The sequence below is a fragment of the Sceloporus undulatus genome, chromosome 3, assembly GCF_019175285.1.
Source record: "Sceloporus undulatus isolate JIND9_A2432 ecotype Alabama chromosome 3, SceUnd_v1.1, whole genome shotgun sequence".
In the NCBI taxonomy this organism is placed as follows: Eukaryota; Metazoa; Chordata; class Lepidosauria; order Squamata; family Phrynosomatidae; genus Sceloporus; species Sceloporus undulatus.
Window position 1 is genome coordinate 6,560,618 of NC_056524.1, and position 14,009 is coordinate 6,574,626.

Here is a 14,009-nt window from a genome sequence, read left to right on the forward strand (position 1 = left end):
ACAGCCATAGCTACCAGTCCTTTCTCTGCAGGAATCATTTCAGCTTTACTCCTTTCTTGATCTGTTTTACAAAATTCTCCAAGGATACCAATATGCAGGAGGAAGGGGCCAGGTGAGCAGGGGCAGGAACAGAAAAGGTGAGAGATAACACCAATGGGAAAGGATTATGCTGGACTCAACAGCTGTGACGAAAATAGGATTCCATCAGCTGAGAATCCTGAGATTCGTCTTGAGAAAATGTGCACCTTTGCCGTGAGCACTCACATCTTTGCAAAACTTGTAGGGAATTTCTCAGAAGTAAAATACCACCCCACCCCACCCCACCCCAAAAAAAGCAACAGGCACCACAGCCATCACAAGGTACAAGTGTCACTATCTCAGTCACCCATGAAAAAAGTTATTGTATTTTGGAAGATTTCAGATTTTGGAATTCCGTATAAGGAAGCTCAACTTATATATTAAAAGAGCAGATGAAAATGGTGCATAGGGCATGGACTATTCCAATGCATTACAACACTATTTAAAGTCTGCACTCAGACCATAAATCCATTAATAGCACCCGTTAATCCATTAATGTTCACAGAGGGGGTGGAAGGGGAAGATGACGGGAGGGGGAGGAACATGTCCTGGCTGTATCATGGTTCTGACACCTCCTTTTTTGCCCCTTTGGTCCCCAGAATGTCACTTACAAGCAACATGAAAGGCAAAACCTTCCTCCTCTTCTCTTGCCAGCCCAAAGCAAGCAAGTGGGAGTGGGAGACGCCTGGGGACATTGTTGGGGGGCTGGAGAGAGGGCAGCGGGGAGACTGAGACAGAAAGGAAGGGGAACACACTTCTTGAGGATATCGCTTGAAATCCCTCAAAGGGATTCCAGCCGAAAGGATCTGTTTGAAAAAGGCAATGGCAAAATTGTCTGAAAGTGGAAGTTTAAACAGTATAAAATATTAAAGACACCTCAGGGGCCTGTAAAGCCATTTGGAAAATGGCCATATGAACATTACGCTGTTATGTGTGGGAAGTGTGAACTATATTTTATATATCTATGCACACACAGCTTGAGTGTGCAAGTGTGACTTTCTCTCTCCCCCTATATGTTCCTTCTTCTCTTGCATAATGGGGATTTTTTCTCTCACTTTCTATGAAGCTTCAGGGCTTGGAAAGGTTACTTTTGGGAGCTGCAGCTCCCCTATTCACCTATTACTGGCCATGCTGCCTTGGTGCTTTGGGGAGTTGTCGCTCAAAAAAAGAACTTTTCCAAGCTCTGAAGCTGCCTTAAAAGGAGTCAGACTCTTCATCTATCTTAGCCAAACAAATACAATTGGCCCTCTGTATCCACAGTGGATTTAACTATCTACAGCTTGAAGTTATACAAAGAAATATACATTCCAAAAATCAAAGTTAGATTTTGCCATTTTGTATAAGGGACACCATTTTACTACGCCACTATATTTAATGGGACTTGAGCATCCACAGGACCAAGCAGGGGGTCCTGGATACCAAAAGTCCACTATACTGTCAATTGGGAAAGTCTGGCAGCTGTAGTTTCTGCTCTGGTAACTTCCCAGTTAGATTGCTATAACACACAATATGTGCGGCTGCCCTTGAAGACAATGCATAAGATTCAGCTAGTACAGAATGCAATAGCTAGAACTGTGTGTGTGTGTGTGTGTGTGTGTGTGTGTGTGTGTGTGTGTAACGAGAGAGGGAGAGAGAGAGAGCGCTAGGTAGTAATCAGGTTATACCAATTCTGAAGATGCTGCATACTTATTTGGTTCCTTGCTCAGTGGTGGTTCTCTACCTTTCAATCCCTAAATGGCTTAGTTTGGGACCCAAATATTTGTGGAAATATCTGCCTTTAAGTTACAACCACCTCTGCCATAAGGTAAAATGAGCCAGTCACCTCAGATGGCAGCTGCACAAAGGTAGTGTCAAGATGTTGAAAGACAGGTCACCCTGCTACCTTCAGGTAAACTGGATCATTTTGACCCATCACCAGTACAGGCTGAGTCTCACTTATCTGGAATTTCAAAATCTGAAATATTCAAAAAAACAAACTTTTTTTATGGGTGACATCTTTGCTTTATGATGGTTCAAGGTACACAAACTTCGGCATGCACAAATTTATTAAAAATATTGTATAAAAGTACCTTCAGCCTATGTGCATAAGTTATATATGAAATGTAAATTAATGTTATGTTTTAGACTTGGGTCTCATCTCCAAGAGATCTCATTATCTACATATATGCAAATACAGTTATTTCAAAATCCACAAAAATCAGAAATCCCAAGTATTTCAAACAAAGGAGACTCAATCTGTATTTGAAGGAAGACCAAGAACGCATCTAGAGTGATGAGAGAAAATCCAGGTTACCTTCAGGTTACCCCAATCCACCGCAACCACAGCCCTGTCTCCACAAACAGAGACAAGTTCAGGAGAACTGTCCACTTACAGCTCTCTTTTGAACTCACCAAAGTCTGAGAAATCGAAGTATGCAGTTTGTTTTTCCCCCTCCTTGTGTGCAAATGTACATATTTATGAACTACTCCTCCCAACCTCACACTCTCACTATGAAATGCAGTCCATCGTACAATCCACACGCATGGATTTCCGGATTTTCTGCTCATAACTGGGATAAATCCTTACTTTTTCCCACTCTGGATTAGAGCCCTCAAGTAAGGAAAATGCTCAGATTCTGCTCCAGTTGTCCTATACATCATTTGGAGAGCTCGCTGTGAAAACTAGATGAAACCCTTTATTTGGCTTGTGTAGAAAATTAGAATTGTACAAGCCACTGTATTCTGTATTAACATGTATGAATGTGAGAGCTGGACAGTTAAGAAAGTGGATAGGAAGAAAATCAAGTCATTTGAAATCTGATGCTGGAGAAGAGTCCTGAGGGCACCATGGACAGCCAAAAAGACAGATAAATGGGTCCTAGAACAGATCAAGCCGGAACTCTTTCTGGAAGCCAAGATGGCCAAACTAAGGCTGTCATACTTTGAACCCATCATGAGAAGGCAAGACTCACTGGAAAAAACAATAATGCTAAGAAAGATGGAGGGAAGTAGGAAGAGAGGAAGATCACAAGCTAGATGGATGGATTCCATTACGGAGGTCATGGGTATGAGTTTGCACAAACTAAGCAGAGCAGTGGAGGATAGGGAGTCTTGGAGATGTCACATCTACAGCATGCCATGGGTTGAAATCCACTGAAGAGTGGATAACAACAACAAAGATCCCCCCCCCAAGAAGGCAGCTATAGGGAGTGACGATGAGGCACTCCCCCCTCAAATATGAATTCTGTCTTCCATGATATTTTCCTTCAGTTCCCAAATTTGAGTAGTAGCACAGAGCAAGTTGGTGAATATCATTCATACTTATTATCATACTCATACTCTTAGGAGATTATCACATTGACAAATAAAATGACTTCTGAAAATGGGATACAGGTGCAGTTCTGGTTGCTGCTGGGAATTATTGCATGTAATGTGCCACCGCTGCTGCCAGGCGGCTGCATCCCAGTTCCCAGCCATGCTTCAGAGGGTGCTTTTCCAAGTCTCTCACTGCAACTGCTTTCATCCATGGGGGGGGGGGGAAGAAAGGGGCTGCCCCCGCTCAGCCATGAAACCCACTGAGTGACCCTGGACAAGTCACACTCTCTCAGCCTCAGAGGATGACAATGAAGAAATTTGCCAAGGAAACCCAGTGGCAGTGTTCCCATATGTTGGAAACGACTTAAAGGCACACAATATCAGCCATCTTGTTCTTTGCTTCAGGTTGCAAAATGCCCTAGACCTGCCTAAGCTACAGTCTCTGGTCTTTTCTCTATGGTACAGCCCTTTACTTCCTACTCAGAGTGGAATTTTTAGAGTTTGGAAAGATTCCATTTTATGGACTACAGCGGCTAGAATCTCATAACAAGTTTGACTAATGTCAGGTGATGCTAGGAGGTATAATTCAAGAAATATTATTTCCCCCTGCCCCGCAATCCCTGGGCTTGTCTGACCAATGTTGCAAAGCTGGGATAAAAGGACAGCCTTGGAGACTGGCATCTTCTAAGGCAACTGCCCAGGTCAGGGTGGAGGGGCCAGTTTCATGCCTCCCATGGAATTGAAAAGATCTGCCAAACAAAATGGTTTTGGACAGATATACAGACACTGTTCAGTGGAGCACAACGGAACAGCCTGGTTGTTCAAGGCAGAGCTACAAGTCCACAAGGGGAAGAAGAATAAAAGAAGATGACGATGAAGAACATAGTTGAGTCCAACTGGACTCTTCTGAAAGGGAGAAATGTAACTCTCTGCATGGGAATTGCACCAGGATACAGTTTTGTACAAAACAAATATACATGGGACCAGGGATTTTGGATGACCTCTCTGTACACTTCTCAAACATCTTGGATAGAAATAACATTGGGTCATCTCCAGACCATCTGGAGGGCTGCCTTTCAAGTTCTCAGGGGATTTTTTTTTTCTTTTTGGCCACAGATGCTGGTCATTGGCGTAACAAAGGATGGGCATATGGGCTGGAAAATGGGTGGCTTGCCAGCTATTGTTGGACTGCTACTCACAACAGCTCTAGCAAGCATGCCAGTGGTGGGAGACTGGCACACTGGAAGACTTACTGTGAAGGTCCATTGTAACAAGAGAGCCAGCTGGAGGTGGTCTATATCAACTGTCAGAAAAATGTGGCCCACTGACTGTGAGATGCCACCTCCAAGGCTGTTTTTGTAGCCCCCAGGGGTCAAAAATTACAATTTCACTGCTACATTTTTGCTTTCAAAGCATCCTTTAGGAGATGAGAAGCAATTCTGCAACATTTAGAGGGCAGAACTTTATTTTATTTTGCAGGAGGAGTGCAGTGAGAGAGTGAGAGGCAGCTTCCTGCATATTTAAGCACCTCTGAGTACTAGAAAATGGATATGCTGTTTGGGGATAATGAGATTTGTAGTCCAAATCAGGGCACTGGTTCAGAATGGCTACTTTTAAAGTGTGCTCTCTATCGATGAGCAATGGCCCTTTGTATTTAAATTTCAAAATAGGTCTATCTCTGGCATCCTCACTCTGCAGTAAAATGATCTGCAAAACAATAGATTCTCAAATTCATTACAGCAAAACAGGGTTTTCTAGTTACCAGTAGTAGTTCTTGTTCCCTGGGTGTTTATCACAGAAAATATGGGGTGCTTCTGAAAGAACAGGGTGTGAAGTCAAGGGTGGTCAACAAGGATGAACAAATTCTGGTTATTCCAATATTGGTGGACTGCTGCTCCCAGGAATCCAGGCTCTGGTGAGAAGGGCTGTTGCAATCCACCAACTAATGGAAAGGTGTACTTTTCATGTCTTTAGGGTGGAAGAACCTCCTCCTGGAGGGCACATACCTGTCTTGGGTCCCATGGGAGCCCACTTTCTCATTCTTCATGCAGAAGTCAGGCGAGCTTTGCAGGTAAACCAATTCCGTCTCCTTGACTGGGCGGATATCAAGATCCTTGGGGACGAGATGCTTGCGAGTCCCCATTGGGCGATGTACCACCTTTGTGGCTGAAAGGTATTTGTTTTTCAGATCCAGGGCAATGTCTCTCAGCTCCTGGAGCCCTTTCCAACAAGTCTTGATTGAGCAAGATCCAGACACTCCATGGCATTTGCATTTCATTTCCAGAGACGTTTTCAAAGCCTGCAAAAAGAGCAAACAACAAGAACCTTGAAGCAACTGTTCCACCTCCCTCCAACATCCAACATCACCAGCATTGCTGCTGCTACCTTCTCCCCACCCAAGGAACACTGGCAGGCATGTGGGTCCTCAGTGGGTTACAGTCACAGCCCCATGCCACTTGGGCACCAAAAAACAAAGTTGTGTCTCATTAGCACAGATTTGGGAAAGGGTTTTGATTAAGCCCACATCCACACCTCAATCCCCCCTTGACACTCTGGCTCCTTATTTTCCCTGCCTCCCTATCAACATTGTAGATTGCAAGTTCCTTCAGATAGGGGCCCATCATTTTTGCTTAAGTTATACAGCAACCTGTTGTGCACTATAATGGGGATGAAGAAGATGAGGATGACATACAGTGTGTTTTGGGGTTGAGGGCAGTGGCATCACTAGGGTCAGTGTCCCCTGGTGTGGGGTGGTGGTGAACTGTCTTGCTCCTATCCCAACCCTGCCTGGCCAGACTGCTGCCCCACATGGACTTCAGAGTACCACATGGTGGCTGCTGCACAAGACTCCAGAGGCATTGCTACTGAGGGGGGTGGCAGTGTGGCCTCTGGAGGGACCATTTAAGGTCTGGTGCAACTGCTCAGCAAGCAAGAAAACACCCTTTCTTGCTTGCCCAGTAGCCATGCTGTCCCTCTGGCTGTACCACCCCACCAGGTGACACCCCACTCTGGTACACTCTGCCCTCTGTTCTGACACCAGGTAGCTGTTTGCATGGGCATCCCACTGTGTCATTTGGCACAACTGCAGTGAGTGATTCACTTCTGAGGTCAGTTTTGATCATATGACTGGACATCTCGTGTTGATCTCAGAGCAAAGCAACCTGTGGTGGTGGCAGTGGCCATGCCAGGAAGCACAGTGGGATGTACGTGTGACAGTACCCGGTGTTGGAATGGAGAGCTCTCAATCTTCCTGGAAGATATAGAGCAAACAAAGTTTTTAAAACCACTAACAGTGTTATACCTGGGGTTTTTAGACTACTGTTTTTTGTTGTTGTTGTTGTTGTTGTTGTTTTATTTATTTATATACCGCTATTCCAAAGATAGCAAAGCATTTGGGAGTGCCACTACATCTGATAGTCCTGATGAGAAATCTGTACTTAAGACAAGGGATTACAGTTAGGAAAGAATATGGAAAAACAGACTGGTTTCCAGTTGGCAAAGGGGTCAGGCAAGGCTACATTTTCTTACCATACTTGTTCAACTTGTATGCAGAAAATATAATCAGAATAGCAGGCTTAGACTCAGAAGAAGGATGGATGAAGACAGGAAGAAAGAACATCAACAATCTAAGATATGCAGCTAATATCAGATTGCTAGCAGAAAACATCATAAACTTGAAAAAATTACTAGAGACAGTTAAAGATGTAAGTGCAAAGGCAAGCCTAATGCTGGACATAAAGAAAACAAAAATAATGACCATAGAAGAAATACATAAGTTCAACCTAGACAAGGAAGAAATTGAAATAGTTAAAGAGTTCCTGTACCTAGGACAAACATTGATCAGAATGGAGATTGCAGCTGAGAAATAAAAAGACCACTAGGGATGGGATAAGCTGCTATGAAAGAATTAGGTAAGATCCTAAAGAGTAAAGACATACAACTGAGCACTAAAATCACAACCATCCAGGCCATACTATTCTCCATCATCGTGTGCAGATTTGAGAGCTGGACAGTGAAAAAAGAGGACAAGACAAAAATAAATTCATCTGAGATATGGTGCTGGAGAAGAGTGTTGAAGATACTATGGAAAGTAAAAAAAGAGAAACAAATGGGTCCTAGAACAAATCAAGCCTGAGCTCTCTCAGGAAGCCAAGATGAGCAAATTGAGACTGTCATACTTTGGCCACATCACGAAAAGGTAAGACTCACTCAAAAAGACAATAATGCTTGGAAAGGTGGAGGGTCCAACACTCTGCTAGCTATGGTATTTGGCAGAGGAAGAGCAGGCTGGTGGGAGAACTGCTTACCAAGAAACAGGAATGTAATACAAAAACATGGTCTCTGGTACTGCTGGTAGGTAGAACTCAGAAGAGGTGTTGTTGTTGTTTTTTTATTCGATCTCCCAATAATCTCTAGCCAAGATGACTAGTGGTTTCCAGGAGCTGTGGTCCACAATTTAACCTTTTAAAGCTCTAGATACTAGACACACTATTCTGAATTACCAAGGTAGTTATATATACAAAGAGGGTATATTCAGAAAAATTCTCTAAATTTGTAATGAGAATTTTTTAAAAGTGGTAATTCCACAAATCATACAGGAAAAGAGCAACAAGCCTGTCAGTGGGGAGCTGTGTGGGTTGGATTAGAGATCTTCTGGACACAAAACACATGTTTGACCATTTTGCTATAGATTCTCTCCAGGAATTCACCGACAAATGTATTGATTGTTTTCTACTTGGCAGATATGAACTGTCTCCTTTCTCACTCCCTCCACTGCACCCAGAATTTGCCACCAGAGACAGCCCTCCTATTTACCTCCACAGTTTGCCTCTGAGCTATCTAGTTTGTAAATAGGACAATCCCACTGCTTCAATTGCGTTTCAACTCAGCGATCCCTCAGTTCAACCCCGGATGATGATTGCATAATGACAATAACTCTCTTGAATTGGTTACCTGTCTCCCTACTTCACTGTTGTGCAGATGCATCAGCTTATTGGCTTGTGATCCTGATTTTTTCATCTTCATGGGAGCATCTGAAAATTTGGACCCCATGACAAGACCATAGTTGAGGTTGTCAGCACATCCTCCCCAGCGATACCCAGGTCCAGGTGTCTCACCTGGGATGGGACCACAGGAGCAGCCAGGGAGGTCCCCGGTGGTGCAGGCTCTTGCAATGGTGTGGCTGATGGCTGCGGCGGAGAGGGCATACACAAAAGCAGACTCCCTGGTACCTGCAAGACAGAACAAGAGACCATGCTAGCTACCAGTGAGTCTTTCTTAGGCTCAGGATTTTCTTTTACAAATGCAATATAGCAGATGCTAAACAACCCTTGGCAGATGCTAAATACTGTCTTGCAGAGGCTACACAGAATCATAGAACCACAGAGTTGGAAAAAATGTCCTGGGCTATCCAGTCCAATCCCATGCCATGCAAGAAATTAACAGTCCAAGCACTCCCGACAGATGGCCATCCAGCCTCTCTTTAAAAACCTCCAAACCAGGAGACTCCACCACACTGCGAGGGATTGTGTTCCACTGTCAAATAACTCTTACTATCAGGAAGTTCCTCTTAACATTTAGGTGGAATCTCTTTTCCGTTAGCTTGCATCCATTGCTCCATGTCCTAGTCTCTGGAGAAGCAGAAAACAAGCTTGCTCCATTGATAACCTGACATCCTTGCAGGTAGTATGTGGTCTCCAAAACTGCTTACATGGTCCCCAGAGCTTTCCCTCATAAACATTTTGTAAAACAAAAGTTTGAGAATCAGGTTTGTAGCTGTGTGATTCTCCTCTAAAGGAAGGTAACATCCCTTACACACACAAACACAACTTGACTGAAATTCTGTTGGTGCCTAAGGGAGCATATACACTGTAGAAACAATGCAGTTTGACACCACTTTAAATGCAGTAGCTCCATCCTATGGAATATTGGTTATAGTTTTACATAATATTTAGCCTTTGCTGGGAAAGAGTGCTGGTGCCTCACAAAACTACAAACCCCAGCGATTCTACATTATGGTGCCTGGAAGCTAAAGTGCTGTCAAACTGCATTGTTTTTACAGTGCAAATGCACCCCTAGTCATGCATAAATTTCCCCTATAGTTGAACATTTTTGTTTTTTGTGGAATATCAAGGTTGCAGAAGGAGATTCCTCCCTGTGGTATCTTTGTGCATGGATGCATGAATGCACTGCACATGGATTTGCACAAAAACACACTGTGCTTGATGTGTTTTGGTCATGCAGTGTTGCAATTCACTAAAGAACTGATGTGGCACAAATGTTACATAATCTTAGGTGAGCGTAAAATTAACCTCCATCTCCTTAGTATACGATTTTGGCTAGGTTTTTTGCAAAATTCTTCAGTATCTTTCTTAAAAGACAGCATGACCTTTCAGAAGTGGTTTTGCTGAGAGGGGCTGGTATGACCAGGAATTCAGTGGGAGATTCTCCCCAGGTTTTTCAAAGTTACCCATTCCTGCATTACACCCTCTAAATACGACCATTGGTTTCATGGTGACATAACCTCCAACTGCCCCATTATGGCAGGGCCAGCATTGATTAATCCTCTGTTGTCCCACTTTTTCAGCTGCTTTAAAATGTCCAAGTTTCTCTTTCTTCCTCTCACTTCCCCCTGTTGCTCTCAATGGTGCAAACTGAGTTCGAAGCACAAAAGTAATTTGCACTCAGTTAACTCGGGGGACAGAGCAGAAACATGTCGTTCCCAGTCAGCACAGGCAAAAGTAAACTGCTGCAGCACCTCCTAGCTTACACATTCTTCTTCATTAAGAACTTTTACCTTCTTGACCACGCTCTGATGTTACATGATCATACATGTCTCAGTTTTCATTTGTGAAATGTTGGAGGGTATGAGTGCTTTCAGCAGCTTGCCACTTTGGACAGGCTGCAAACTTGCCACCTTTGAATGGCTGGTCAGCGTGGTATAGCGGGTTGGGCATTGAACTATGCTCAAATGTTCAAATCTTTGCTCAGTCCTGAAAACCCTCTGGGTGACGTTGGGCAAGTACACTCTCTCAGCCTCAGAGAAAGGCAAAGGCAAAACCACCTCTGAACAAATCTTGCCAAGAGAACTCCATGTCATAAGTCGGAAATGGACTGAAGACACACAGCAACAACTAAATCTCTTGGCAGCTAGTGAAGTAAGATAAGTTGTTTTGCTTTGTTACACTTGGAAGGTCCAGCAGGGAGTATTCTCCTGCTCTTTAATGGTTTCCATGCAGTGAAGCCTGGGCATCTCCTGGGATGCAGCCTTAAAAAGGGGGGCGGGAGTAAAATTTTCCTCCTAGTGATCTTTCACCTGGGTGTAGATATGATGTGAAAAGAAAAATGTGCTGGTGTCAGGTACCATTTGGATTTTGAAAACTTTTACTATGTTTTCATTCTGAGATTCAGAGACAAACTTTGAATGTTGAAATGTGACTTACATTTTAAGTTTAGTCGTTTTGATTTGGGTAAGCACCAAAGATACAACTTCAGGAGCTGGTTGCCAGCAAAGCATGGAAAACCTACTTTTTGAGACCACAATTCCCATAACCCAGCATGCCTACTATGTAATGCAAAATAACACTGCATGCCATCAAATACCATTAAAAACCGTTCTATTTCGAGCTGCATTCCCCGAGTGAAGTTCCAGATGGCCTTCCTCCCTCCATAGTCGGCAAGATGGATGGCTGATTGGGTTTTTAAGTTGTTTTTAATTTTGTATCTATTATTTTATAATCTGTTTGTATTGCGTTTTATTGGTATGTTCACTGCCCTGATCGATGGAAGGGCGGTATATAAATAAAATTGTATTATTATTATTATTATTATTATTATTATTATTATTATTATTATTATCTCTTAAATCAAATTCCTGGTACATTGGGCCCTTGGTATCTGCTGGCATTTGGTTCCAAGACCTCCATGGATACCAAAATTCATGCATGTTCAAGTCCAATTAAATACAATGGCATCGTAGAATAGTGTCCCTTATATAAAATGTCAAAAAACAAGGCTTGCTTTTTTGAAGTGTGTGTGTGTGTGTGTGTGTGTGTATTTTCCCAAGCTGCAGATGCTTGAATCCATGAATAAAGAATCCGTGGATATGGCAGGCCAACTGTACTGCAGTCAGATATCACTGGGTGCCCAAAGCAGATGTCAAACACATGATGAAAACTGGACATGTCTTCCAGAATTCAAACTCTGAATTTCCACATTTGAGGGAAGCAAAGTAGCGGCTAATTTCTTATGAACTGTACATATCAAATGCATAGGTCTAATGTGACTGATCTGCAGGATTTACATGCCCAGTTTGTGCATCAAGGAAAGGATGGTAGCCACATTTCTGGCAAAGAATGCCTTTCTTGTTTACCTCTCTCCAAATCTAGCAGGTAATTGGGTGCCAGCTCGATAGAGGAGCAATTCCATCGCATGTCAGAGAAGGTTTTGCGGCATGTTTTGATCACCTCCCGTGCTGCCTGGATGATGGTTTGCATGAGTTCCAGGTTGCTGCGGCACAGCTGCACTTGGGAGACCACCAGCCCTTCTAACTGTTTGCAATGCTGCGTCTGATTCAAGGCGAGAGCGGAGGGAGTTTTGAACAAGGCTCTGAGAACAAGAAAAAAAAAAGAAGAGAGAGGACACATAGGTCATTAACAATTTTAACTATCCCAAAAAAATAGACTTGGCATTTTGCAAACATTCAGTTGGCACTGTTTTGATCATGCTAAAAATGGGCTGAATTTCAAAAGTGCAAATAGACATGACTGAGACTGAAGATAACCACTTTCCAGATTGCTGAATGTTTTTCATTTTCTCCTTCCCTCTAATATCCCAGGATGGATAATCTGTAGCTTTCCAGATGTTGTTGGGCTGGAACTCACCACTGGCATTGATCCTAGGGCTGATGGGAGTTGCAGTCCAATAACATCTGGAAGGTCACCTGTTTGCCACCCACAGCAGAGTCCTTATCTGAAAATATCCTACATATGTGAAGCCAAAGGCTTTCATGGCCAGCATCCATAGCTTTTTCTGGGTTTTTTGGGCTATGTGGCCATGTTCTATAAGAGTGTATTCCTGACATTTCACCTGAATCTGTGGCTGGCATCTTCAGAGAATGCTTTCCCTGAAGATGCCAGTCACAGATGCAGGAGAAATGTCAGGAATAAACTCTTATAGAACATGGCCACATAGCCCAAAAAACCCACAAAAAACTATACCCTACATAGTTTGCTGCAAACGCCTTCCACAGCTTAACTAACCACCTCCGAACACATTTTGAATTTTCCTTGATTGCTTTGCTTTTGTGCTTTGCAAGGCTCTGAAACCTGTCCAGAGACGGATGTTCAAGGTGCTAAAGAGTCTGGAAAGCTAGGTATGCATAGCCTGCAGAAGAGAGGATTGAGAAGTGATATAACAGCCAGGTCTAATTCTCTAAAGCAGTGGTTTCCAATCTGTGGGTCGGGACCCCTCTGGGGGTCGAACAACCCTTGCACAGGCGTCGCCTAAGACCATCAGAAAACACATATTTGCATGTAGCAATGAAAGTAATTTTATGGTTGGGGTCACCACAACATGAGAAACTGTATTAAAGGGCTGTGGCATTAGGAAGGTTGAGAACCACTGCTCTAAAGAGAGGCCATGTAGATAAAACATGGATCCAGATTGTTTGGGAGACTATGGGTGCATCTACACTGTAGAAATAATGCAGTTTGACACCACTTTGTAGCTCCATTCTATGGAGCCCTGGGGTTTGTAGTTTTACAAGGTCTTTAACCTTCTCTTTCAAAGAGTGTTGGCGTGTCACCAAACTACAAATCCCAGTGATTCTGAGCCATGGAAGTTGAAGTGGTGTCAAACTGCACTATTTCTGCAGTGTTGCTGCATATCTCAGACACAAACCACATGCATTCAAATTACAAGAAAAGAGATTTCATTGGAACATTAGGAAGAACGTCCTGATAGTGAGAGCTGTTGGACAATGGAATGGATTGCTTTCGAGAAGGACTCTCTTTCTTCAAAAATTTTTAAAGAGGCAATGGAAGCCCATCTACCATGAGCTATGGATTCCTACACTGGGAGGGAGATAGATTAGATGACCTTTGGGGTTCCTTCCAGTGACTTGATTCATCTGCTATGTGACCCATATGGTTTCTTCCCTGATATTAGGAGGCTAAATCTTTGTGGGCTCAGAGGAAATGCAATCTCAAAGGTTGCCATGGTTAACCACATTCAACAACAGTATGCAAAAATGAAGCCAGGTTCTGTGAAAGCAACAAGGGAGAAAGGAAATAATGCAATGCTGGGAAGCACCTGCAGCCATATGGGCAATATATATATATATATATACATATATATATATATATATATATATTCCATTGTGATGTGATGCAGTTGAACATGGCTGCACTGAATGTGCTACTTTTGATGCAGATCTCAAAACAAGAGAAATGTTCTGCCAAGCATCAGTTAATCAAGTCTTCATTCCATGTTCTTTCCTGACCCAGGTCCAAAGTACTGAACTCACTTCATTTTTCATAAGTCTCTGCTGAATTCGAAAAAAAATATTTTCTTATTTATTTTTCAAATACATCTCACAGTCACCATCACCTCTCCAAATAGCTATTGGCTCAGGCCTT

General features: G+C 43.1%; 1 protein-coding gene across 1 annotated transcript in view; it reads right to left on the reverse strand.

The window, feature by feature from the left end:
- WNT11 (Wnt family member 11) overlaps positions 1-14,009 on the reverse strand; it is a 60,073-nt gene that overhangs the window by 16,654 nt on the left and 29,410 nt on the right. The window contains 3 exon segments of the mRNA XM_042456276.1: positions 5,379-5,671; positions 8,326-8,603; positions 11,744-11,979. Of these exon segments, the coding sequence (XP_042312210.1) occupies positions 5,379-5,671; positions 8,326-8,603; positions 11,744-11,979 (807 nt within the window).